Source organism: Brachyhypopomus gauderio, chromosome 3 (genome assembly GCF_052324685.1).
Source record: "Brachyhypopomus gauderio isolate BG-103 chromosome 3, BGAUD_0.2, whole genome shotgun sequence".
Taxonomy (NCBI): domain Eukaryota; kingdom Metazoa; phylum Chordata; class Actinopteri; order Gymnotiformes; family Hypopomidae; genus Brachyhypopomus; species Brachyhypopomus gauderio.
In genome coordinates this window covers 41284695-41302524 of record NC_135213.1, presented here as the reverse complement: position 1 = coordinate 41302524, position 17830 = coordinate 41284695, and the positions used below count along the sequence as shown (strand labels likewise).

Here is a 17830-nt window from a genome sequence, read left to right as displayed (position 1 = left end):
TGGAGTTTGGAGAAACGCAATTTCGTTCAGCTGTGCACTTGTGTAAAGTCTGAATGACAATAAAGTTGACTTTGACTTTGACTTTGACTTGACTTTGAAAGAACGACCTTGTTGCTCAAGTTCAGAATGCCACATTTGACAGTATTTATGTATGTGAGCGAACCCTAACACCCTAACCCTAACACCCTAACCCTATCTGTCCATTTAGCCCTAACACCCTAACCCTAACACCCTAACCATAACACCCTAACCCTAACACCCTAACCCTATCTGTCCATTTAACCCTAACCCTAACACCCTAACCCTATCTGTCCATTTAACCCTAACACCCTAACCCTAACATCCTAACCCTAACATCCTAACCCTAACACCCTAACCATAACACCCTAACCATAACACCCTAACCCTATCTGTCCATTTAACCCTAACACCCTAACCCTAACATCCTAACCCTGTCTGTCCATTTAACCCTAACACCCTAACCATAACATCCTAACCCTAACACCCTAACCCTATCTGTCCATTTAACCCTAACACCCTAACCCTAACATCCTAACCCTGTCTGTCCATTTAACCCTAACACCCTAACCCTAACATCCTAACCCTAACACCCTAACCCTGTCTGTCCATTTAACCCTAACTCTAATACCCGAACCCCATCTGTCCATTTAACCCCAACACCCTAACTCTAACATTCTAACCCTAGTGAATGGTTGGGTATGACAGCATGTTCATATCTTGTCTGTCCATTTCAAGGGGGCACGAGGAACTCAATTGTTCCGTACTTAATTATATATTCCAGATACATAGAATATTTCTATAATATAAATATTAATAATATTAATATTCCCATATCTGTGTCGTTGTGTTGTTAACTCATATATAATGGAGCTGTGAAAACGTCCAGGGTTCTGTAGTACTGATCCAAAACACGTTCACTGTCAGTATCTCTACGGACTAGTTCTCCCATTCACACAAACACTGGTACCGTAATGTTATTGTTCTCCGGCCTCACGTCTGTGTGTGGGTGTGTGTCTGTGGATGCGTGTGTCTGTGGATGTGTGTGTCTGTGTGGGCGTTTCTCTGCAGGGATTGGCCCATCTACATGCCCATCATGTCATACACAGAGATATTAAAGGCCAGAATGTTCTACTAACTGAAAATGCAGAGGTCAAATTAGGTGAGATGAAACACTGCAAATCATATTCCATATAAGAGAATGAAAGTTTGAAATGAAACACTACAAAAAATAAATGATGCACACGCAGCTTAGACACATCATAAAGATGATGGAGTAGGAACATGTGACACCGGCCTTGTGACCGGTGAGATCAAATTAGCAAAGGCTTAATCTAATAATAGTACCACCAAGATGAGAGAGAGAATGAGATAGAAAGAGAGAATGAGAGATAGAAATGTATTGATCCAAGAGAGAATGTGAGATAGAAATACATGTATCCAAGAGATTGTGGATCCTGGGGGTTTAAAACAAAAGGGAAGAAATTCCAGTGAACTATATTTAAAAAGTGTAAAAATAATTACCATGAAATATTCATACTTTTTTCATACTTTGTACATTTGTATTAAGTGTAATAGAAAGCAGATTATAGCTTTCAACTAACATAACCATTGCATAATAAATTTGATCAAGATTCTCTCTGTCATTTTCCATAAGGCACAACTCTTTAGTAAACTACGACTATTTCTAAGTCATACAACTAAGACTTAAATATGGGTTGTTAGTTATTATATAGGCTTTCACCTTTCATTGTGAATAAACCCAGGACCTGAATATGACCCTTTTCCTTGGTGTGGAAGTGCTTTGAATCAGTTTGCTCTGATGAATTTGGCAGTGGACTTTGGTGTGAGTGCCCAGCTGGACAGAACCGTTGGTCGGAGAAACACCTTCATTGGAACACCATACTGGATGGCCCCTGAGGTCATCGCCTGTGATGAAAACCCTGATGCTACCTATGACTACAGGGTAAGAACTACATGTATTTGTGTGCATATTTGTTCATACCTACACTTGCATACATGGCGTCTCCAGGATTAGCAACTGAGGTTTTTTTTATTTATTTCTTCATCTAATATATACTATGTTGGAGAAGCTGGTGATCATCACTTCTTCAGGTCTGTTTCACATTACCTGGCTTGACTGTCAAAAAGCTGCATATGTTTACAGACAAGCTTGAACTAAAACTTCTGTTTCAGACAGACTTTAACTAAAACATCTGTTTGACAGGCTTGAACTAATTGCGAATTGCACGTCACATACAGCCACCAGTGTGCTTTTCACTGTACTCAGTTCGAGTTTTTAGGAATCCGGATAAATCTTCTTTTCCAAAACCTTTTCATTGTATAGCTATAAAGTAGAATCAAGAGTGCTCTTTTTGTGTTCACCTTGATCAACAAGGAAGACTGGAAAACATGATTTGTTTATATTTGTAGGTTTAAAAAAGAAGATTGATCAGGATGTTTGAATGCTCAGACAGTGGCAATGGTGAACTCACTCTTTACTGTTTGTTACTGTCAATTCTATCCAGAGTGATTTGTGGTCGTGTGGAATAACGGCTATAGAGATGGCAGAGGGGGCACCACGTAAGTGTGATTCACTCTCCTCTCTCACTCTCTCCTTTCGTACTCTCTCCTTTCGTACTCTCTCCTCTCTCACTCTCTCCTCTCTTACTCTCTCCTCTCTTACACTCTCCTCTCTTACACTCTCCTCTCTTACACTCTCTCCTCTCTCACTCTCTCCTCTCTTACTCTCTCCTCTCTTTCACTCTCCTTTCTCACTCTCTCCTCTCTTACTCTCTCCTCTCTTACACTCTCCTCTCTCACTCTCTCCTCTTACTCTCTCCTCTCTTACTCTCTCCTCTCTTACACTCTCTCCTCTCTTACTCTCTCCTCTCTTACTCTCTCCTCTCTTACTTTCTCCTCTCTCACTCTCTCCTCTCTTACTCTCTCCTCTCTCACTCTCTCCTCTCTTACTCTCTCCTCTCTTACTCTCTCCTCTCTTACACTCTCCTCTCTTACACTCTCTCCTCTCTCCCTCTCTCCTCTCTCACTCTCTCCTCTCTTACTCTCTCCTCTCTTACTCTCTCCTCTCTTACTCTCTCCTCTCTTTCACTCTCCTTTCTCACTCTCTCCTCTCTTACTCTCTCCTCTCTTACACTCTCCTCTCTCACTCTCTCCTCTCTCACTCTCTCCTCTCTTACTCTCTCCTCTCTTACACTCTCCTCTCTTACTCTCTCCTCTCTTACACTCTCCTTTCTCACTCTCTCCTCTTTTACTCTCTCCTCTCTTACTCTCTCCTCTCTTACTTTCTCCTCTCTCACTCTCTCCTGTCTCACTCTCTCCTCTCTTACTCTCTCCTCTCTTACACTCTCCTCTCTTACACTCTCCTCTCTTACACTCTCTCCTCTCTCACTCTCTCCTCTCTCCTCTCTTACACTCTCCTCTCTTACTCTCTCCTCTCTCACTCTCTCCTCTCTTACACTCTCCTCTCTTACACTCTCCTCTCTTACTCTCTCCTCTCTCACTCTCTCCTCTCTTACTCTCTCCTCTCTTACTCTCTCCTCTCTTACACTCTCCTCTCTCACTCTCTCATCTTACTCTCTCCTCTCTCTCTCTCCTCTCTCTCTCTCCTCTCTTCAATTTCAATTTCAATTTCAATTCGATAAGCTTTATTGGCATGACCATATTCAGTTACAGTATTGCCAAAGCAGTGTTATCATTCAACATGAATAACTCATTGAAAAATATGAACAATTCTAATTATGATGAACTTGAACATGAATTTAAAGTTGAAGAAGTGAAAGAAAGGAAAGCAAATAAATAACAAAAGTAGAGGAGAAAAAATAAATAAATAGATCAACATAAATCAGTGTGTTTACAAACAGGGTATGTGTGTGTGTGTTTGTGTGTGTATGTGTGTGTGTGTGTGTGTGCTACTCACTGTCCCTCATGTTATGTAGGGTATATACATATCTCCCCGCTAAAGTGCTGCTTTCTTTCTTTTCTCCCAGGAGGATGGGGAGTTTGTCATTATTAGATAGGGACTTAAAGTTGGGGTGAATCAGCTCAAATTTTGTGAAGTACATAAGACGTATTTGTTGAAAAGTTTCACATTCAGTGAGGAAGTGCAGCTCTGTCTCTATAGTTACACTTTTACACTGTTGGCAGAGTCTCTGCTCTCTGGGCAGCCATGATTTCTTGTATCGGCCGGTCTCGATGGCCAGGCTATGTTCACTAAGTCTGTACTTTGTCAACGTGGTTCTGTGTTTAGTATCAGTCACTGTAAGCAGGTAGTCTGCTACAGTGTACTGTCGTTTTAGGGCCAGATAGCACTGCATTTTGTTTTGTGCTTGTGTTTGTGCGTTCCAATGGGTGATGTAGTTTTGTTTTTGAAGTGTTATAATTTGGTTTGGCCTGATTGGTTGTATTCCAGTCTGGTCCTGATGTGGAACAGTGTTAGTGTTGGTTAGTGTCAGGACCAGCTGTGTGAGGGGACTCTTCTCTCTGTTCAGCTCTTGGCATTGCAGGGCTTTGTAGTGGTAGGAGTGGGAGTCACTGTTTTTAACATGTAGCCAATATTTGATACTCCTTTTTTGAATTTTGAGTAATAGTGGGAATTGGCCTAATTCAGCTCTACAGGCATTATTTGTTGTCTTCCTGTGAACGTGCAGAATACTTTTACAAAATTCTGAGTGCATTATTTCAATTGGGTGTCTGTTCCATTGTTCAAAATTGTGGTTTACGAGTGGCCCCCACACCTCACTACTATACAATAGAATTGGTTCTATGACGGACTGGAATATTTTTAGCCAAATTTGAATTGGTATTTGAATTTGAATTTGCCGTTTGATTGCATAGAATGCCCTGCGTGCTTTCTCTCTCAGTTCATTAACTGCTGGATTGAAGTTTCCAGTTGAACTAATCTTCAAACCTAAGTAATTGTAGACTGTACAGGACTCTAAGGTTTGTGACCCTAGTGTGAAATGTGATGTGCTTCCCTGAGATCTGGCTCTTTTTTGGAAGATTATTGTTTTGGTCTTTTTCAAGTTCACTGCCAGGGCCCAGGTCTGGCAGTACTGCTCCAGCAGGTCCAAGTTCTGCTGTAGCCCCTTCTCTGTGGGGGACAACAGAACCAGATCATCTGCATAGAGCAGAAACTTGATTTCTGAGTCATGTAGAGTGAGACCAGGTGCTGCAGAGCGTTCTAAGATGATGGCCAATTCATTGATATATATGTTGAATAATGTTGGGCTTAAGCAACAGCCTTGTCTCACTCCACGCTCCTGGGAGAAGAATGTGCTTCTTTTGTTGCCAATCTTTATACCGCACCTATTATTTGTGTACATGGATTTAATAATGTCATATATTTTACCCCCTACACCACTTTCTAATAATTTGTAAAATAGACCATTGTGCCAAATTGTGTCAAATGCTTTTTTAAAATCTATGAAACATGCAAATATTTTGGCTTTTTTCTGGTTAACATGTAGGTCAATTAGGGTGTGTAGGGTGTAAATATGATCTGATGTGCGGTGATTTGGTATGAATCCAATCTGGCTTTTACTCAAAACACTGTGCTTCATAAGGAAGTTTATAAGTCTTGAATTAATGATACTACAGAGTAGCTTCCCCAGATTACTGTTCACACAGATGCCTCGGTAGTTATTAGGGTCGAATTTATCTCCGCTTTTGAAAATCGGTGTTACAAGTCCTTGATTCCAGATATCAGGGAAGTGACCTACACTCAGAATCATGTTGAATAGTTTGAGGATGGCTAATTGGAATTTTTTGCTTGTATGTTTTATCATTTCATTTAAAATGGCGTCAGGCCCACTTGCTTTTTTTGGTTTTAAGGTAGATATTTTATTTCTAAGTTCCTGCTCAGTAATGGGGGAGTCCAGGGGATTCTGGAACTGTTTTATTGTCCGTTCTAATGTGTTAAGTTTTTCAGTTATATGTTTTTGTTCAGGTATTGTATTGGGTAATTTATTATAGAGTGACTTAAAATGTGTTATCCATATGTCACTATTTTGGATAACCAATTCTTCAGATTTAGGTTTATTAAGAGTGTTCCAGTGGTTCCAAAAATTATTTGTATTGATGGACTCCTCAATTAGTGTCAGTTGTTGTTGTGTATATTGAGCTTTTTTGATTCTGAGTGTACGTTTGTAGAGTTTCAGTGTTTCACAGTACTGAAGGCGTAAATCTGCATTGTTTGGGAGTTTGTGTTTTTGGTTTGATAGTTTTCTTAATACTTTTCTGATGTTTTGACATTCTGTATCAAACCACTTATTATCTGTTGGATTTGGTTTGTTCCTTAATTTTCTTAGGTTGCATATTTTGGCAGTTTTAATAAAAATGTGATTTATATTCTTAACTGCAAGATTGATGCCTTCGTTACAGTGAGTGTGTGTGGTGTCCAGAAAGGTGTCTAAAAGTGTTTGAATTTCTTGAGTGCTGATTGCTTTCTGGAACTCTTCTGCGTTGTTTTGGGCCCATCTGTATGGTCTCCTGATATTAAACAGCTTACTGGGCTGTGTGAGTGCAGTGTTGTTATTCTCTGTCCTTTTAATGAACACAGTGATTTGGCTGTGATCAGACAGAGGAGTTAGTGGTTTAACAATGAATGCACTGAGAGAGAAAGGGTCTAAATCTGTTATGACATAATCTACTGTACTGTTGCCAAGAGGTGAGCAAAAGGTGTATCTCCCCAAAGAGTCCCCTCGTGTCCTACCGTTGACGATGTACAGACCCAGATTTCGACAGAGCTGCAGGAGGTCCTTCCCAGTCTTGTTTGTCTGTGTGTCAGAATTATATCGGGGCAAATTATTCAAGTTTCTTGGGTAATGATATCCAAATATGTGATTGTTACCTTGTTCTGTGTTGAGATCAGGTAGAGATCCGGTACGTGCGTTCAGATCTCCACAGATCAGCACACTTCCCTGGGCCTGGAAGATGCTGATTTGATCATGGAGACTGGGCAAAATATCTTCATTGTAGTAAGGGGATTCACATGGAGGAATGTAGATTGGACAGTGAGTGACTGAGTCTGATTTACTCCAGGTTTCCTGGAGAATTATAATGTCATTGTCTTTTGTGTTGTTTGTGAAATCAGTGTTTGTGGTTTTGTGTCCAAACAGGGATGATTTAATACCCTGAATATTCCACATGGAGATAGATAATGGTTTCATTCTTTAAATGTGATATATAATACTAGTACAAAAGAATTAGAATGAGATAAACCTGTAAATATGAAGTATTGCTATTATATGTGTAAACATTCATGCATATAAACATACATGTTAAGATGTCCAACGACCAACAAATATATATACAATGTTAAATATTTATCTGTTTATCTATTAATTTATTTCTCAATTTATGAGTTGTGATCATGGGACTTAGCTCAACAGTCTGTTGCATATGAGGTTGAGGAGCTGCTTGATTTCGTCCATCTCTGTATTATTTGTGGGGGTTGTAGTTTTTACTGCAGAGGCGTATGTCTGTTGGTGTGGTTGCTTGCTGTGGTTGAGTGTTGGTGGTGGGTGTGTCTGGCTAGATGTTGATGGTGAGTGAACTTCTCTGTGGGCTGCTGGTCTTGGTTTGGTGTGTCTCTGCGGGGTTGTGGTCTGGCGTGCTGGTCTTGTACGATGTGATGAGAAGTCGTGTTGAAGGTGAGGTGGGGGTGTGGGGTGGTAGTGGGTGTATTGTAGATGAGGTGGGGGTGTGCGGTGGTAGTGGGTGTGTTGTAGATGAGGTGGGGGTGTGCGGTGGTAGTGGGTGTGTTGAAGATGAGGTGGGGGTGTGGGGTGGTAGGTGCGGGTGGTTGAGTGTGTGTTGATCTTCCTGGGTGAAGGAGCCTGTAGTGATCTGGTTGCATGTAGGCCGGGAGTTCTGCTGCCCCTTGGTGGGCTGTCTGGGCTGCGTCCAAGAGCCACGTCTTTCAGATTTTTGGCAAAGATGCTCATGGTGTCTTTGTGCAGGTGGACGTGGTCATGAAGGTCGTGGGTGCTAAGGTTGGTGTGGTGGGCCAGGTGTACATTAGCCATCAGTGCGCAGCCACGAGAGATTTCTGCGTTTATCTTGTGGATTGTAGCTGGATGGAAGTCTTTTCTAGGTAGGATGGTAGAGATGATGACTTTGGAGGAGGGGAAGCTTTCTGTGGCTCTCTGTGCTACTCTTCTTACACATTCTGCTACCTTCTCTTGCTTTGTTCTCAAGTCATTTGTGCCAGTGTGGATGATGATATGGCTTGGGTTACTAGAAATGGCATGTGTGAGGAGTTGAAGGGCATCACTGGTTCGAGGACACCAAATCTTGGCAACCCTGGAACTTGGGAAGAGCTGTTCCTCATTTAAGAATTTTCCATTGGAATCAATTAAAATCACTATGTCTGCGTCTGTAGGAATATTTGAGTGTGTGTTAGGAGTTTTGTCTGGCTCAGATTGTGCCGGTTGTAGCTCAGGTTGTGCTGGGCAGGGTTTAGGATCAGGTTGGGCTGAGTTTGGCTCAGGTCTGGCGGGAGGTGTTTTAGTAGAGTTGGGACGTGGTTCTCGTTGGGTGTGAAAAGATTCAGATTGAGTAAGGAGATGTTCTGGATGGACTGGGTGGGTGTTATTGTGGGCAGTCTGTGGCATAGGGTCAATTAAATGTTTCTCTGCAGAACTGGATGTCTGCTGGTTGGCTTTCAGTTTCTGTAGTTCCTCCTCCAGACTGATCATAGTGTTGTTCATGAGGTGTAGCTCCTCTTTCAGGCTTATTATGGTGTTGTCCTGCACGTGTAGTTCCTCTCTGACTGCAGTGAGCTCCCTCCTGAGGGTCTCTCTGTCCTCCTGGAGCTTCTGAACTTCACCTCTCAGTTCTAGGAGAGAGTTCTTAAACTGGTCCAGCTGGCTTTTGAGAAGCTGGGAGAGGTCACTGGATGGTGGGTTGGACAGTAGATGTTTGAGTTCTATGATCTCAACCTCTTGCAGAGAGACGCTTTCCCTCAGCTGGGATATTGTGTTTTGTAGATGTTTACCCAGTGCTGGACTGTCCTGGGCTGGTCTGTCCTGGGCTGGTCTGTCCTGGGCTGGTCTGTCTTGGGCTGGTCTGTCCTGTGCTGGTCTGTCCTGTGCTGGTTTGTCCTGTGCTGGTTTGTCCTGTGCTGCTCTGTCCTGTGCTGCTCTGTACTGGGCTGCTCTGTCCTGGGCTGTGTCAGGCTGAGAGCTGTTTTCCTGCCCCTCCCCCGATCTCTGGGTTACTCGGGTGTTAGTCTTCCCCTCTACAGTTCCCCTCTCAGTCTCTGCTAGTGCTTTAATAAAATTAAAGTCCTCCTGAACAGAGCAAAGACTGGCCTCACTGCCTTGAAACATGATGGTTCCATTGTGATAAATATTCACAGTTAGGAAAGTATTGTCACCATCTTCATTTCCAACCAGTATCTGTCTACCACTACATATGCCCCTCTTTTTATGTGGTTTGTAGTGGGCACAGATAGCTCTATGCCAGGCATCAGTGTAGTCCGTATACAGTAGGAGATTGGTAATGGTGGTTTTCTCTCCCACTGTACTAGAGTCAGCTGCGAGGCTCTCTGGGTTTTCTTTTAGCATTTTATGCTTGTATGTTTTCTTGGCCTGTGTGGTCTTTAGTTCTGCTGGGTATCTTATAGTGAGGGGGCGGAGTTTTCCCACGGTTGCATCAGCCATGGCTAACTCTGCTGGCTACTACTCTAGGTTACCAGTAACAATAGCACAGGTGCTAATTTTTAATGCTTGAACAAACAAATATGCTTGAAATGTGCTATAGATGAGGCTCTTACCTCAGTATTTCCTGAAGGAAGGCTTGGGTGAAGATTCTCTCTTATAGATTAGATTGTTTTTCCTTTCCTTTGGCTTTATCATTCGTTTTTTGCTGTTAGCTGTTAGCTGATTTGTATTTAGCTTAGCTTTTGCTTGATTTCTTCCGTTGTTGGTAGTTTTCTGCAAAATTAGTTGTCCCTTTTTGTTTTTTTTCTTGAAAGTTGAGTAGTTTTTATCCTTTTACCTACTTTACATTGGTTTGTTTAGTTTTTCTTAGGTTTATCTCATTTTAAAACCTCTGTACTTGTAAGAATTTTAAGAGCTCCAGTTAAACATGACTCTCTTACTCTCTCCTCTCTTACCCTCTCCTCTCTCTCTCTCCTCTCTTACACTCTCCTCTCTCACTCTCTCCTCTCTCACTCTCTCCTCTCTTACACTCTCCTCTCTTACACTCTCCTCTCTCACTCTCTCACTCTCTCCTCTCTTACACTCTCCTTTCTCACTCTCTCCTCTCTTACTCTCTCCTCTCTTACACTCTCCTTTCTCACTCTCTCCTCTCTCACTCTCTCCTCTCTTACACTCTCCTCTCTTACACTCACCTCTCTCACTCTCTCCTCTCTCACTCTCTCACTCTCTCCTCTCTTACACTCTCCTTTCTCACTCTCTCCTCTCTTACACTCTCCTCTCTTACACTCTCCTCTCTTACTCTCTCCTCTCTTACACTCTCCTCTCTTACTCTCTCCTCTCTTACTCTCTCCTCTCTTAAACTCTCCTCTCTTACTCTCTCCCCTCTTACACTCTCCTCTCTTACACTCTCTCCTCTCTTACTCTCTCCTCTCTCACTCTCTCCTCTCTTACTCTCTCCTTACTGCAATATCACGTCCAGTTGGTTTATTGTCATGTCAAAAGTAGCTGTTCTTGGAGCCACAAAATCCGTACAATTAAATGTTTAACACTTCTGCACAGATCAGACAGTAAACAGAGTGGTGCAACATGAAAATAAATTATAAGCGCAATAACAGAAATGCCAGGCAGAATGTGGGGGCTTCGGTACGAAGAGTGACATAGCACTTTTACAGAATTAGCAATACCAATTAAAGTGACAGCACAAAGTGACGAGCGTGGGAGAAATGACAGATAATAGATAATTAACAGATGACAGTTCAGTATTCAGTCTGCTGCATCATTGCTTGTGCGGTTTGGATGTGGAGGCTGTAACGTTCGAGGAGATGGTCAGTTTTTGGGATGAGGAGCTCAGACTAGTTGTGGTAAGTTGTGTAAAATGAAAAATTCAGATGAAACCAGTGGCATAGAGCAGATATTAGTAGTGCCGTTTTAAGTCACTGGGAAGGCCAGGTCATTGTGTTGGTGAAAACTTGCTGATTTAAAAGGTAAAATCCATCCTGATTGTGCATGAACCATGCCAGTGTGCCTGGGTACGGCCTTAGTGCTCTGAGATGCTCTAATGGAAGTGGCACAGGATATTTGCATCTTCTCCTGTACGTGTTGAGGACTCATAATCTGGTCAGAAACTGTCCCTGAATCTCATTTGGCATGTGTGGATAGACCTGAGCCCAAGGTGCAAAAGATCCACTGAGTGTTTCAGGAAGTGCTGTCATTAATAAAACTGTTTTATAACGTGATGTTGTTAAGTTTCAGGAAATGCTGTCATTAATAAAACTATTTTATAACGTGATTTTGTTGTGTTATATAGACATTTAGGCAAGTGTATTTATATGTGAACAGGATTTTCAAAACGCTGAAGTCTGCATTTCATTCCCTAGATTGTCAGTGACTCCGTAACCATGCGTCTGTATTTCATACCTTAGATGATTGTCAGTGACTCCGTAACCATGCGTCTGCATTTCATACCTTAGATGATTGTCAGTGACTCCGTAACCATGCGTCTGTATTTCATACCTTAGATGATTGTCAGTGACTCTGTAACCATGTGTCTGTATTTCATACCTTAGATGATTGTCAGTGACTCTGTAACCATGTGTCTGTATTTCATACCCTAGATGATTGTCAGTGACTCCATAACCATGTGTCTGTATTTCATACCCTAGATGATTGTCAGTGACTCCATAACCATGTGTCTGTATTTCATACCCTAGATGATTGTCAGTGACTCCATAACCATGTGTCTGTATTTCATACCCTAGATGAATGTCAGTGACTCCATAACCATGTGTCTGCTCTTCTGTGCAGCGCTGTGTGACATGCATCCAATGCGAGCACTCTTCCTCATCCCCAGAAACCCTCCACCCAGACTCAAATCTAAGAAATGGTGAGTAACTTTTCCCTCAGGTAAAAATGATTTGATGGTGTCCTGCTGGAATAAAGGAAAGCAAAATAACGCACCCCAAAATATACATATTTGCAAACATTAAAATAGTCAAAGGTGCTGTCATAACACACAAAAGCATAAATTATTAAGTTGACAATATCACTCACCAAAGCTGATGATATCAAAATGTTCTCAACAACATATCACATTATGTATTAATATTCAAATTTCGGAATTTCTTCTGTTTTGTTTCTAATCTGATTTTTCCCTCCAGTTGATTATGTTTTTTAGGCTACCCAAAACATTTTTGTATCTGTCGCTGAAATTTTGAACCTTAGTGGTGAGCAAGAATAGTCAAAAGCATTTTGGGTAAGGTATCAAAGTTTATTAAACAGAGAAAGATGGATCGATCCACAGATCTCTGTTACACACACTTAAAGCCTCTGCACCACTTACATTACTTTTACATTTACGGCATTTAGCAGACGCTCTTATCCAGACCATAGTCCATAGTGCTACATGATTCCATCATAATTCAGTAACCGAGTTATGGACGTTGGGCCTCATTGGTGGCCCGATGAGGTGAGGTGGTGAGGTGATGAGGTGAAGTGATGAGGTGAGATGGTGAAGGTTAAAATTTATTAAATGTGCCAAATTTGTCCTCCACTTTTTGCCCATCTGTGCAGTTAGAACACACACACACTAGTGATTACTAGGGGGCTGTGGTGCACACATGCCCAGAGCGGTGGGCAGCCCTAGCCCGGTGCCCGGGGAGCAGTTGGGGTTTGGTGCCTTGCTCAAGGGCTCCTCAGTCATGGCCTCAGATCTGGGAATCGAACCCACGACCCTCCGGTCACAAGACCAGTTCCCTAACCGCCAGGCCATGACTGCCCCAAGGTGAGGGTTGAAGTGAGGTGAGGTGGTAAGGTGAGGGTTGAGGTGAGGTGAGATGGTGAGGTGATGAGGTGTGGTGATGAGGTGACAGTGATGGCTAAGTTACCTTGAGAAAGTAATCCGATTACTGATTACTCCTTTTAAAAGTAACTTAGTTACGTTACATATTACTTGATTTTAAAAGTAACTACGTTAGATTACAAGTTACTTTAGTAGTTACATTCAGCAGCAAAATAAATTTTTCCAATACTTACTTTATTGGCAGTGCATTTTTAACAGTAACAATGTATTGAAGCAGGTTCGGTAACCGAGGCAGAAACTGCTTAATCCAAAAATCCCGAGGAGGGAAACTTTATTGATAACGCAACCCTGGCGCGCGCAGGCTCCGCCCCCCAGTGCCACTTAAAGGGCAAGACTCGCCGTGAGGAGTAGGAGTCGCTACAGTATCTCCTGACATTACGTTTGTGTAGCTGCGCTATATTATTTGTAAATTTATTTGTAAACGTAATACAAGCGAACTGGGGTGAGTTTCCCGAAACGTTCGTAGCGCCAAGTACTTCGTAACCTCGTATGAAACGTATGAGGTTATGAAGTACTTAGCGCTACGAACGTTTCGGGAAACCCACCCCAGTTCAGTCAGACAGCTTGTGAAACGAAATACCATTACAATTTCAAGTTGACTTGTAAAACGTGCTCGCGCTCTCACAGGGTCGCGCGCAGTGTGCGGAGTCGAGCGCTATGATCAGACGCAAAAGTAGAACTGAGCCAAGAAGAAAGCAAAAATATATATTTTACTAGGGAAAATATAAATAGTAACGCACAGTTATTTGGATAAGTAACTTTAATCTGATTACTGGACTGGAAATAGTAGCGCGTTATATTACTCGTTACCGAAAAAAGTGGTAAGATTAGAGTAACGCGTTACTAAGTAACGTGTTACTGACATCACTGTGAGGTGAGGTGATGAGGTGAGGTGATGAGGTGAGGTGGTGAGGTGATGTGGTGTGGTGAGGTGGTGAGGTGATGAGGTGATGTGGTGTGGTGAGGTGATGAGGTGAGGTGGTGAGGTGAGGTGGTGAGGTGAGGTGGTGAGGTGATGTGGTGTGGTGAGGTGGTGAGGTGAGGTGGTGAGGTGATGAGGTGAGGTGGTGAGGTGATGTGGTGTGGTGAGGTGAGGTGATGAGGTGATGAGGTGAGGTGGTGAGGTGATGAGGTGTGGTGATGAGGTGGTGAGGTGATGAGGTGAGGTGAGGTATCATCCCTCCCCTCCAGGGTGATCAAGCGAAGGCCTCCTTGTGCCTCTGGTCCACCAGAGACCGGCTACACTCAGGAATACACCTCACACTAGAGAGGGATGGATGGATGGATGGATGGATGGATGGATAGATAGATAGATAGATAGATAGATAGATAGATAGATAGATAGATAGATAGATAGATAGATAGATAGATAGATAGATAGATAGATAGATAGATAGATAGATTACAAGCAAGTAAAGCATACAATAATTGGCCTTAAATCTTTTCAATATATCTTAATAAAGTGATTTCCATTCTACTTATTACTGTGATTAGTACATATATGTATACTGATGAATATGACTACAGAAAGGCAAAATATGAAATTTTCCACCACACATAATAACATAATGTTTTGCTTAGTATATAATAACATTTTCTCTTCAAGATTTTGTGACCTTTTCATAATTAAGACTATCAGATAGAGAGGTTTAAAAATACTGTAGAGCTGCAAATGCAGTGACATTTTTTAAAAGTCGTGTATGAAAGGTGTTTCTTTTGTTTCTATCTATTGTTTCTCTCAGGTCCAAGAAATTTTTTAACTTTATTGAAAGCTGCCTGGTGAAGAACTACACCCAGAGGCCGGCAACAGAGCAGCTGCTGAAACACCCGTTCATCAGAGACCAGCCCAACGAGAGACAAGTCCGTATCCAGCTGAAAGATCACATCGATCGCACGCGCAAGAAGAGAGGAGAGAAAGGTCTGATCATACACGTGTGTGTGTGTGTGTGTGTGTGTGTGTGTGTGTGTGTGTGTGTGTGTGTGTGTATGTGTGTGTATTCATTGGTGCTGTGAGGGAATACATTTGTCCTTGTGTGTGTTGATGTGCGTTCTGTGTTTCTGGTCATTGTAGATGAGACTGAATATGAATATAGTGGCAGTGAGGAGGAAGAGGAGGAGACGCAGGAGCAGGAAGGAGAACCCAGGTGAAAATGTGCAGTTATTTACACTCACAGATCTACTACTACTTACACTCCTCCTTTTATCACAGATGTTTCGTTCTCTTTTATCACCCACACAAAATGGATGATATGCATGATGTAAATGATCAGCGCGCTGTGCTGGTGGTGCAGCCGTGTTAATGAACGTGTTGCTGCAGCCGTGTTAATGAACGTGTTCCTGCAGTCGTGTTAATGAACGTGTTGCTGCAGCCGTGTTAATGAACGTGTTGCTGCAGCCGTGTTAATGAACGTGTTGCTGCAGTCGTGTTAATGGACGTGTTCCTGCAGTCGTGTTAATGGACGTGTTGCTGCAGTCGTGTTAATGGACGTGTTGCTGCAGTCGTGTTAATGGACGTGTTGCTGCAGTCGTGTTAATGGACGTGGTCCTGCAGTCGTGTTAATGGACGTGGTCCTGCAGTCGTGTTAATGGACGTGATCCTGCAGCCGTGTTAATGGACGTGTTGCTGCAGCCGTGTTAATGGACGTGTTGCTGCAGCCGTGTTAATGGACGTGTTGCTGCAGCCGTGTTAATGGACGTGTTGCTGCAGCCGTGTTAATGGACGTGTTGCTGCAGTCGTGTTAATGGACGTGTTGCTGCAGCCGTGTTAATGGACGTGTTGCTGCAGCCGTGTTAATGGACGTGTTGCTGCAGTCGTGTTAATGGACGTGTTGCTGCAGCCGTGTTAATGGACGTGTTCCTGCAGCTCCATAGTCAACGTGCCGGGCGAGTCCACCCTGCGGAGAGACTTCATCCGTCTGCAGCAGGAGAATAAGGAGCGCTCGGAGGCGCTGAGGAGACAGCAGCTCCTGCAGGAGCAGCAGCTACGTGAACAGGAGGAGTACAAGCGCCAGCTGCTGGCCGAGCGGCAGAAACGCATCGAACAGCAGAAGGAACAGAGGAGGAGACTGGAGGAGGTGAGGGGTGGGGGATGTGTGAGGGGTGGAGGAGGAGGAGGTGACTGGAGGAGGAGGAGGGGTGGGGTGGGAGGAGGGGTGGAGGATGTGTGAAGGGTGGAGGAGGAGGTGAGGGGTGGAGGAGGAGGAGGTGACTGGAGGAGGTGGGACAAGGCCAAGAGAGGTTGGCTGAGGTAGGGGCGGGGCTTAGGGCATGGCCGAGGAAGCTGCAGGTGGAAAGGGCGGAGCCGAGGGAGGATCCAGGCCATTATCAGGGTGTTTTCAGGATAGCTTCTTATGTTGGACTGTTCTAGTGTCCTGTTTTATGTTTTTGGTAGAGCCGAGGCTCCTCAGGCCTGTAGGGAGTAACTTTGAGAATTGGCTAAAGAGCAGCAGCAGCTCTAGAATATTTAAATGTTGTCTGTGCTGAATTCGGTAGTAATCATTATTCAGCATGTTCATATGAGGCTTATATTAATGCGCATCTACCAGCAACCTTTTAAGTTCTAAACTTTGATCAAGACATGAATCACACATGAAGCAAAGAACAGCTAACGCTCAAAGTGCCAAGAATAATAAAGACGGCACAAGTAAAATGTTCAAATCTGATCCATCTTTATTAAACTCACGAAGTGTGAAACAAGAGATGTTGAGAAGTTACTGAACATTTTACTGCATATTTGTTTATATTTATATTGCTGCCCCATCACATCCTGCATCCTGTATTCTAATTGGCTATAGCTAACACGCCCTGGTTGCAATCACTTTCACATTATAGGATTTGGTCTCACCAATGGGTCCAGATATTTTACAGGATTCTGCGAATGATTGGCAACCCACCTCATCACCTCACCACCTCATCATCACCTCATCATCACCTCACCACCTCATCTCACCTCATCATCACCTCATCACTTCATCACCTCACCACCTCATCTCACCTCATCACCTCATCATCACCTCACCACCTCATCATCACCTCACCACCTCACCACCTCATCACCTCATCATCACCTTACCACCTCACATCACCTCATCATCACCTCATCACTTCATCACCTCACCACCTCATCTCACCTCATCATCACCTCACCACCTCATCATCACCTCACCACCTCACCACCTCATCACCTCATCATCACCTTACCACCTCACATCACCTCATCATCACCTCATCACTTCATCACCTCACCACCTCATCTCACCTCATCATCACCTCACCACCTCATCTCACCTCATCATCACCTCACCACCTCATCATCACCTCACCACCTCACCTCACCTCATCATCACCTCACCACCTCACCTCACCTCATCAGTTCACACATACTGATCACATGAAGTGATTTTTGAGCCCTGAGCAAACTCCATTTACTCTATAACCTCTATGACCGCCCAGTGAGCAGAAAAACAGACAATCTCATAGTGTGAATTGAGCATTACAAAATATGAGTTATTTAATATCTAGTTAGTCCCCCTGGTAATTGTATTATTTTTCCATAAGATGGTGTTTTAGTGTTGTCTTATAAGCTACTTTTATTAGTTTCCATTTTAAAATGCATAATTCACAATACTGACAGGTTTGTGAAGTAGCGTATTGTGTGCAGGAGGACAATCGCATTTCTCCTGCAGTACACGTGCTGTTGGATTTCTGTTTTTTATTTCTGTTTGTTATTACTCTTTCTGTGTTTGTTCCTGTCTTGCTCCATTTCTGC

The 17830-nt window shown here is 43.1% G+C and overlaps 1 protein-coding gene across 6 annotated transcripts in view; it reads left to right on the top strand.

The window, feature by feature from the left end:
• LOC143509563 (mitogen-activated protein kinase kinase kinase kinase 4-like) overlaps positions 1-17830 on the top strand; it is a 76253-nt gene that overhangs the window by 28032 nt on the left and 30391 nt on the right. For all 6 annotated transcript variants that reach the window (XR_013129706.1, XM_076998430.1, XM_076998427.1 and 3 more), the window contains 7 exons: positions 1090-1180; positions 1854-1984; positions 2547-2601; positions 12009-12087; positions 14805-14980; positions 15134-15206; positions 15926-16136. Coding sequence is in view for 5 of the 6 variants with exons in the window: in XM_076998430.1 (XP_076854545.1) it covers positions 1090-1180; positions 1854-1984; positions 2547-2601; positions 12009-12087; positions 14805-14980; positions 15134-15206; positions 15926-16136 (816 nt within the window). In the remaining variant the exon portion in view is untranslated. The remainder of the gene's footprint in view (positions 1-1089; positions 1181-1853; positions 1985-2546; positions 2602-12008; positions 12088-14804; positions 14981-15133; positions 15207-15925; positions 16137-17830) is intronic.